This window comes from Myotis brandtii, unplaced genomic scaffold (genome assembly GCF_000412655.1).
Source record: "Myotis brandtii unplaced genomic scaffold, ASM41265v1 scaffold231, whole genome shotgun sequence".
In the NCBI taxonomy this organism is placed as follows: domain Eukaryota; kingdom Metazoa; phylum Chordata; class Mammalia; order Chiroptera; family Vespertilionidae; genus Myotis; species Myotis brandtii.
In genome coordinates, this window is record NW_005358689.1 from 1,044,294 (window position 1) to 1,053,528 (window position 9,235).

General features: G+C 55.3%; 1 protein-coding gene across 1 annotated transcript in view; it reads left to right on the plus strand.

Annotated features, from left to right (window-relative positions):
* Positions 1-4,468: 4,468 nt before the first annotated feature.
* LOC102240228 (calpain-2 catalytic subunit) overlaps positions 4,469-9,235 on the plus strand; it is a gene marked incomplete at its 5' end in the record, with an annotated part of 33,594 nt that continues 28,827 nt past the window's right edge. The window contains one exon of the mRNA XM_005866510.2: positions 4,469-4,568. Within this exon, the coding sequence (XP_005866572.2) occupies positions 4,469-4,568 (100 nt within the window). The remainder of the gene's footprint in view (positions 4,569-9,235) is intronic.

Sequence of the window (9,235 nt, forward strand, 5' to 3'; positions counted from 1 at the left end):
CTAACTCGCACGCCTTGCGGGACACGGCTCTCAGTTCCCCACTAGCAGGCCTGCCAGCGGCGCCCCTAGGACGTCACCAAAACTGGGGAGGCAGAGGGGACCTGGGGACAACTTCTATGGGACCCCAGTGGGCAGATGGTGGGAGGGGGGTGGAGGGTCTGGAGGAAAGCAGGCGGGAGAGGACTCCTGCCCAGCAGGGTCTGTAGGTCTGTAGCCCGGCTGCTGCCAGGGAGGGGTAGGTCCCCTGATCCCCTGTGACTAAGGGCTGTCTCATGGGCCCTGGTTGGGTTTAGCCAGAGTTTCTTGTTTATTTTAACAAAGGGGAGCGGAGAGGTCCTGCCCTGCCATTCACGCTGGTGGTAAACAAGTTACAGGACAGGCAGCCAAGAACCAGGATCCTGGCCCAGAATCCTCCCGGAAACCTGGGGGTCCCTCCAGGCCCCTCGGCCTGCTCCTCAGTGTCCCTGTCCTCTGCTCTGGCCGGCCTGGGGACAGCTGGCTCCCTAATCTAGCTTCCGCCGTTATCCACGGACACCCTGCTGGCTCCATCTCTTAGGGGACCCAACCTGAGCACAGCTTCCTGCGAAACCCAACCTCTAGATTCCCCTTAGGAGACTAAGCATCCCAGTCTTGTCTCCACTGCTCTGAGCGCCCCCCAACCCCAACCCTCTCCCACCCCCCTCATCTTCTCTGTGACCCCGGACCCCGGCCCTGGGCAGCCAGCCCATAGGACGTGCCCTCGGCCAGGATGTGAGCACCTGAGTTCATTTCTTGGTAACCTGCTCAGTGACCCGGCCTGAGACGTGCAACCTCTTTGCCTCCATTTCTTACAGTGGTTCTCAACCTTCGTAATGCCGCGACCCTTTAATACAGTTCCTCATGTTGTGGTTCCCCCGAGCCATAAAATTATTTTCGTTGCTACTTCATAACTGTAATTTTGCTACTGTTATGAATCGTCATGTAAATGTCTGATATGCGGGATGTATTTTTTCATTGTTACAAATGGAACATAATTAAGGCATAGTGATTAATCACAAAAACAATATGTAATTATATATGTGTTTTCCGATGGTCTTAGGCGACCCCTATGAAAGGGTCGTTGGACCCCCAAAGGGGTCGCGACCCACAGGTTGAGAACCGCTGATCTAAGAGAAGCCGTGATACCTGCACTTTCCAGGCCGGTGTCTCCGAGGCCCCGTTCCTCCCGCCTTCCCACCTGCCAGGGACGCCTTTCCCTGGTTGTCTGGAGTCTGGCTCACTCCGATTCTGTGGGATGTCCTCTCCCCGAAGTCCTCTCTCCTGACCAGGCTTAGCAGCCCCCAGCCCAGGATTATATTCTTTATCACAAACCCTGCTCATTTCCTTCCTGGCACTTTTTCCATTTATAAATATAATCATCTATATTTGCACTTTCTCTGCACTGCAGGGGACCCTGCGTTCCATTCATCAATATATCCTCAGTGCCGAGCAGGGTCACTTTCCTTCCATGGAATGCATGCATTCATTCATTCATTCATTCACTCACTCACTCCTTCGGCGACATTTATTGAGAACCTATTAAACTGTCTTAAATGCTTGGGATACACCTGAGAACAAAAAGTCAGTGACGATTTGTGGCTGAGTGAATGAATGAATGCAGGAATGTAACAAGCCTCAAATGAAGTTATGGTTGTGAGAGGGATAAACAAGAGACTGTATTCACCGTACCTGAGGACAGCACTTGACAGTTTACAAAGTAAATTTGCACACCCATTTCCTTATTCTTTCACTCATTCAGTAAGCATGTATTGAGCACCTCCTATACACCGGGCACAGTGCAGATAGCGTCTGCCTCTAAATTATTAATAACTCTGTATGTAAACTATATGCACTGCCTTCTCACTAGGGGCCAGTGGAAGGAATCGTTGCAAATGCCCGTAGGACTCCTAGACGGGGAGACAGATCTGGGGCCACTGGTGGTGGGGCAGGCTGTGTACTGCACGACCCAGGGCTGTGTGGCTGGTATGTTCCCATCCAGCAGGCGGAGAGAGCAAGACTTGGAAAGGTTAAGTGTTTGCTCAAGCAGGTGTCCGGGGTGGAGCCAGGACTGTGCCCGGCCTGTGGGCGTTGGCAGCCCACAGCCCACAGTGGCCCTCTCTGCCGCTGTCCTGCTGGGGTCGGGGTCAGGCCAGGGAAACAGACCTGTGTCCACCGGGTTGGGGCCTCAGCACGTCATTGGGGACTTAACAGAGCTCTGCGGTGGGACAGACTTCCAGCCGGGCAGACGCAGACTGTAGGGGGCGCCAGAGTAAGCCCCGGGAACGAAGGAGGGGTGTCCTGGTTGCAGATGGGTGCCCGTGGGAAGAGGAAGAGGGGCCGTGGGAAGGAGAGCAGGACCTGGGGTTCGAGAGGCTGTCGTTTGAGATGAGCGAACTGGACTGGCTTATGGGTTGAGTCACCAGGGCTCAGCCTCAAACCTGCATCTCCATCCTCCAAATTCAGTGATTGCCATCAACTTCTTCAGTAATAATTAATAATAACAATAATAATAATAAGTAACGTGTATAGAGTGTTCGCCAGGGCACGCTTACCTAATTATCTCATCTAACTCTCATAACAACCCTAAGCGGTAGGTACGCCTGTCATCACCGTGCCCATTTTGCAGATGAGGAAACTGAGGCTTAAAGAGGAGAAGTACCTTGCAGGGTCATAGAACCCATATAAGAAGTGGCCGAGCCAAGACTCAAACCCAGGGCGTCTGAGGCCCAAGCCCAAGCCCCCAGCCCCTTCCCTCGGACTGTTACGTCCACGTTTCACCCCATACCCCCCGGGCTGTGCGCACGGTTCAGTTTTCTGAAGCCTCTCTAAGCGCAGCTCTGAACTTTGTCTCCCTTGGAGAGGCTGCCAAGGACGATGTAGGCAAGTTGCAGAAACATAATGGAAAAATCCTCCTGGCATCAGAGCTTGACGCCCGCAGGATTATCAATCCGATGCTTGGGCTCCCGGTCCTTCCATCCCCAGCATAAGTGCTCGGCTGGCAGGACCCGGGCAAAGCTGGCCTCGTTTTCCCACTGTCCCTGTCACCTGCCAAACAGACGCCCTGAGCAGGGAAGGGACAAGGCGGAGGCACGAGGGGGAGGTGCTGGGCTGCCCACTGTGGCTCCGGGATGGACGGGGCCGGATCCGGGTCTCGCCCAGGAAACACGCTGCTTGCCAGAGAGGGGCTCCCCGAGGGAGGGTGTGGGGTGGAGCCCCAACCAGGTGGCCCCGGGCTGGGTCGAGAAGCCCAGATCGATGCCCCCACTTCCTCTGTGGCTTTGGGTGGGGCCCTGCAGAATCAGGAAGCACTCCGAGGGCTGCCTCCAGGGTGGCTTGGCTTCGCCCAGGCTACTTGAGGGGCGATCCTGAGGCTTTAACAGCCTCGGAGGTTTGTCGCTAATCAATTAGCGGCAGCAGGGGAGCCAGGAGTGTGCATTTTGCCCCCAGGGAAGGTCACCTCTAGCCCCACGCTGCCTGGAACTGGTGAACGGGGTCACCTTAGACAAGGTCACCTTAGACACGCGGCTTAGCCCCTCAGCCTGTGTCCTCACCTGTGACAGGGGACATCCCTCTTGTGTTCCGAGAGGACCAGGAGATGCAGCACCAGCACGTACTGACAACAGCCAGTTCACAATTCGGGATGCTCCAAGCACCACGGCCCCGTAGACGGAACCAGAAGGAAGGTCACCTCTAGCCCCGCGCTGCCTGGAACTGGTGAACGGGGTCACCTTAGACAAGGTCACCTTAGACACGCGGCTTAGCTCCTCAGCCTGTGTCCTCACCTGTGACAGGGGACAATCCCCCATCTTGTGTTCTGAGAGGACCAGGAGATGCAGCACCAGCACGTACTGACAACAGCCAGTTCACAATTCAGGATGCTCCAAGCACCATGGCCCCGTAGACGGAACCAGAAAGCTGGACACGTTCCCGCGGCCTGCACACGTGTGTGCTAGGAACAGAGGGATGCCGGTCAGCACCACCAGGCAGAGCCCGGCTGACACCTGAATTGCAGAGTAGAAATACTCTGGGACTTAGAATCGAAGGGAGGAGTGAGGGCTGGACTGGGAAGGAGGGCTTCATGGAGGAGGTGGCAATGAGTCTTGAAAAGTGGTCAGAGGTGGAGAAGGGGAGGAGAGGATGGGGAAGGGAGGAATTCCACGCAAGTGAGACGACTGACGTGCAGGGACGGAGGAGAGGGGCTGGCGTGGCGGGTCAGGGCAGGCCCACCGGCCTGCACAGGAGGGTGCTGTGCGGCCCTCGGCAGTTTGGAGCGCTGGGCAATGACTCCCCTTCTCAGCCAGGGTGTCTCCCACCACCCATCGGGCCCCGTGAAACAGGGTCAGAAGAGGACCCCTTGGCAGTCTGACTGCAGCCACGGGAAGAAGGGGTGCGATGCGCCCGCTGGGAACCCAGGCATCCGAACTGCAGAAGCGCGGGCCTGCTGGGCTGACGGCACTTTGGGGGTCTGTCTCGTCCCCAGGAGATCTGCGATGACCCCCAGTTTATTGTTGGAGGAGCCACCCGCACGGACATCTGCCAAGGAGCCCTGGGTAAGTGGCGGCCCCCAGAGCGGCCTTGGGGTCTCGTCTGCAAGTCTGGGGGGTGAGGGGTGGGGGGAGGGCTGGTCTTGGGCTTCTCTCCCTTCCCAAGCAGCTGGGCCATTTCCATTGCCAGAAGCTTCCTGGATTTCTTGTCCCCCGAGGGCCTCGTGTTGAGGCCTCCTGTGTCCCCTGCACTGGGCTGGGTGTTGAGGTCACAAAGATGCTCACAGAGGACGACAGAGGGGCTTCTTGCCCTCTCCCCTTCCCCCCCCACCCCCGTGGTCTCTGCACCTCCTGGGGCCAGTCCTACCCGTGGCCCATGAAACAGTCCGGCTCTGGGCCCAGGCCCGGGGGGAGGACTCCCCAAGCCAGCGACAACGCTGAGCCCTCAGCTTCTCGGGGTGCAGGAACCGGGATGGTGACTCGGGGTGAAGGAAGAGGAAACCCCGATGACTGCTCGCTGTTGGGAGGAAGTGAGCGTAGCCGGGTTCTCGGTATTTGCAAGATGAGTCGCCCTGGCATCACAACAGTGCGATGCAGCGCTGACCGCAGCAAAGGAAGCCGGAATGTTCCTCTCGGTGGGTGAGACTCACGGGAGCTGAACCTCGAGGGTCGGAGGCTGCGCATAGAATCCGCCCTCAATTTTTCTGACTCGTAATAATCAGGGCCCGAGGTCACCGGAGCGTCCTATTTACTCTGATAAACCAAAACCTTGCTTCCTGCCATCACCTCCACTCACTGCTCACACTGGTCCAGGGGTGGGGAACCTTTTTCTGCCAAGGGCCATTTGGATATTTATTTATTTTATTTATTATTTTTTAAACAACTTTTAAAAATATATCTTATTGATGTTTTACAGAGAGGAAGGGAGAGGGATAGAGAATTAGAAACATCAATGAGAGAGAAATATCAATGCAGCTGCCTCCTGCACACCTCCTACTGGGGATGTGCCCGCAACCAAGGTACATGCCCTTGACCAGAATCGAACCCGGGACCCTTCAGTCCGCAGGCCGGCGCTCTATCCACTGAGCCAAACCGGTCAGGTCCCATTTGGATATTTATCACATCAAATCAAAATTATCAGCTTAAAAATTAGCCTGCTATTTTTGGCCAAACATTTAATTAACTCACCCCTAATGCCTTGGCAGGGCCAGACCAAAGGATTCCGTGGGCCTTCTGTGGCCCGCGGGCCAGACGTTCCCCACCCCTGCACGACTAGTCCCTCAGTAACAACACTGATCATCTTGAATGGTACCTCCTTTCCGGGCCCACCTAGAGGTCTGATACTCGGACTAATAACAGCTAATGTTTATTGAGTGCCAGACACTAAGCTTCGAGGGCAGGACTCTAAGGAGGCGTGATTACAGCTGACCCTCGAACAGCACAGATTTAAACTTATACACAGATTTTTTCCAATAAATAGGTCCAGTACTATAAATGCATTTTCTCTTCCTTTTGATTTTTTAGTAACATCTTATTTTCTCTAGCTTACTTTATTGTAAGCATCCAGTATATAATACACATAGCAGACAAAATATGTGTTCCGCCTAGACTGTCTGTGTTATCAGTAAACTATTAGCAGTTACGTTCTGGGAGGAGTCCAAGTATTTATACACAGATTTTCAACTGTGGAAGGGTCAGTGTCCCTAACCCCTGAGTTACTCGAGGGTCAGCTGTTCGCCCATTTTACAGGTGAGGTCACTGAGGGTCTGGGAGTAACTCGCTTAAGGTCCCCGCACAGCGGAGGTGGGCGCCGGGGATACAATGCAGACAGCCTGGCGCCAGGCCTGTGTGTTTAAACCCAGAGTTGGATTCCACAGGGCAGCTGTGTGAGTCATCGGGGTGGGCACCCTGGGGCCCCGGAGGTGGGAGGTGGGGGAGGGAATGCTTTCAAGGAGACCATGACCCGGGGTTGAGGGCTGGGCGGGCAGAACCAGCTGTCTGAGCTCAGCCTCTGGGCAGATTCCTGAGATGCCAGGCACATTCCGACCTGAGAAAACACACACACTTCCACTTCCCGTCTTCCCACCCCAAGCGGGGGTCCTTGGGCACATAAGCTGGGGGCTGCTGGAAGGTTCACTCAACCAGGGACTCAGAGGCTAACGGGCTGGGAGCTGCTGCTGACTCGGACCAACCCAGAGGCCACACCGGGGCTAACTTTCCGGTGCTATCTCAGCTGCACTAAATTCCACGCCTGGACTGAATAAACACCTACTTCAAAGCGTTATGACCTCTGAGCCAGTAACAAACAGAGGACTGAAGTCCCGCGTCAATGCTGTCAGGCCGTTTGGAGAGGATTTGGAGAGCAGACAAGCAGAGCCTACGTCCCTGGGTAAAATTCCCCAAGAGAGGCACCAAGTCAGCCGTCAATGCTGTCAGGCCAGGCCGTTTGGAGAGGATTTGGAGAGCAGGCAAGCAGAGCCTACATCCCTGGGTAAAATTCCCCAAGAGAGGCACCAAGTCAGATAGGAAGCTGATTACATCAAGTCTTCTTAAAGCTCTTTTTTTTTTTTAAGCCTCACCCAAGGGTATGTGTGGGTTTTTTTAAATTGATTATTTAGGGAGAGAGGAAGGGGGAAAGGAGAGAGGGAGAGGGAGAAGGACGGGGAGAAGGTTGCCTCCGTACACTCCCCAACCCGGGATGGAATCTGAAACCTAGGCCTGTGCCCTGACCAAGAACCGAACCTGCCACCTTTGGTGTTTGGGATGATGCTCCAATCAACCGAGCCCCCCGGCCAGGGCTTGGCCTTTTGTTACGATGAAGCAGGAAAGAGAGAAAGTGACTTGTTCTCAAGTCACTCCTTGTGCCTGACACCGAGCAGCGCCTTGTGCTGGAGGGTCAGGGCACCTGAGTTGGTCTTTGCTCTCAGTACAGGTAATACGCACCCGTCCCCTGCAGCCCAGAGCCCAGCTCGTAGGGTTTTTCATCATGCTCGCTCATGTAATCACCCCAACTCTGAGCATTTCCACCCCACCACACAGATAAGCAGACTGAGGCGGGGGCAGGGGGCACACGTAAGGCCACACAGCTGAAAACTGCCAGAATAAAGAACGCTGCTCTGATGTTACATCTCCCTGAGCTCTTTCCCTAACCCCACGCTCCCTCCGAGTTGCTGTGATGAGGGATGTGGAGGTGAAATTCTCAAAGCGAAATCCACTCACTCACCTGCACGTTCCACCCGGAGACCCGGTGCCCCAGGGGGCCTGGGCAGGGCTGCCCTTGGACTTGGCGGTCTCCCTGCCAGCCTTCCCAGCGCTGCCCGGCCATGGCCAGCCCCCAGCTCCCTCCCCCTTTCCCAGAAGGCTCGGAGCCTCACCCAATCATTCAAACCACGTGTGCAGAACTGCGCTGACCGACCGTGAGCCGCCTGCACGCAGACCTGGGGGTCAGGGGAGGAACAGCCATCTGGAGGCGGCCGGAAACCCAGGCTGGAGCTGCCGCTGAATGCGGCTCTGTAATCGGCTCTGTAATTGCTGGTGGCAACCTGTCCTTACAGGTGATTGCCACTCAGAAAGACCCGGCGGTGCCACAAAATTCAAAAGCTCAGCTCCTCCTGCCCTTCCCCTGGGCCCCTGCTGAGCTTTCTCACTGCCCGGCCCCTGGCCCCCCTGGGGCTCACAGCCCAGGTCACTGTAACCTGGCAGACCTCAGAGGTGGGTCACCCCAACTCGACCCCCAAGAGTCACACGGCCCCCAGAACACCTACTGGGAAGAGGCTGGCCCTAGGGTGCCCCTGCCCACAGCCCAGCTCAGCAGAGGGTGGGAGAGGCAAGACCGATGGGAAAAGCCCACAGAAAGTGGGGCCTGAGGAAGTTTCCAGTTCCTGCTCCCTCCACCGCTTGCTCACTAGCCTGGGTGGCTTTGACAGGTTACCCAAGCTCTCTGGACCTCAGTTTCCCCTTCTGTAAAATGGGAAGAATGACAATACTCCCTTCCGGGGCTGGGTGAAAAGTGAGATTCGTATAGGCCAGCGGTTCTCAACCTGTGGGTCAAGACCCCTTTGGAGGTCGAACGACCCTTTCACAGGGGTCACCTAAGACCATCCTGCAGATCAGATATTTACATGACGATTCATAACAGTAGCAACATGACAGTGATGAAGTAGCAACGAAAATAATTTTATGGTTGGGTCACAACATGAGGAACTGTATTTAAAGGGCCAGAAGGTTGAGAACCACTATAGGCAACCCCGTAGAGTCCTCAACCAATTTAGGGGCCGCGATTATTACTGAGTTCAGCAACGTACAAAGTCCCTTCGCCAAATCATAGCAGGAGAGAGAGAGGATGGGAGGGAAGGGGAAAAGGAGATGAGCAGGTCTTCATCTCTAATAACTCATGTCAGAAGGGAAGGGCCAGGAGGGGGGAGATAAACCTGGGGCCTGTACGTTTGTGGCACTCGGGGGGGAGACAAATACACAAGGAGACGAATGTGGAGGGGACAGGTGCACACTCTTCGGTTTGCAGAATTGTGGGGTGTGGGCTCGATCCCCAGTGTGGGGCGTGCAGGAGGCAGCCGATCAATGATTCTCTCTCATCATTGATGTTTCCGTCTCTCTCTTCCTCTCCCTTCCTCTCTGAAATCAATAAGAATATATTAGAAAAAAAAAGGACTAGAAAAGTGTTGGCTGGTGTGATGGAGAAAGTAAATGCATTTTTTTCTCTTAAAAGCAGTTGT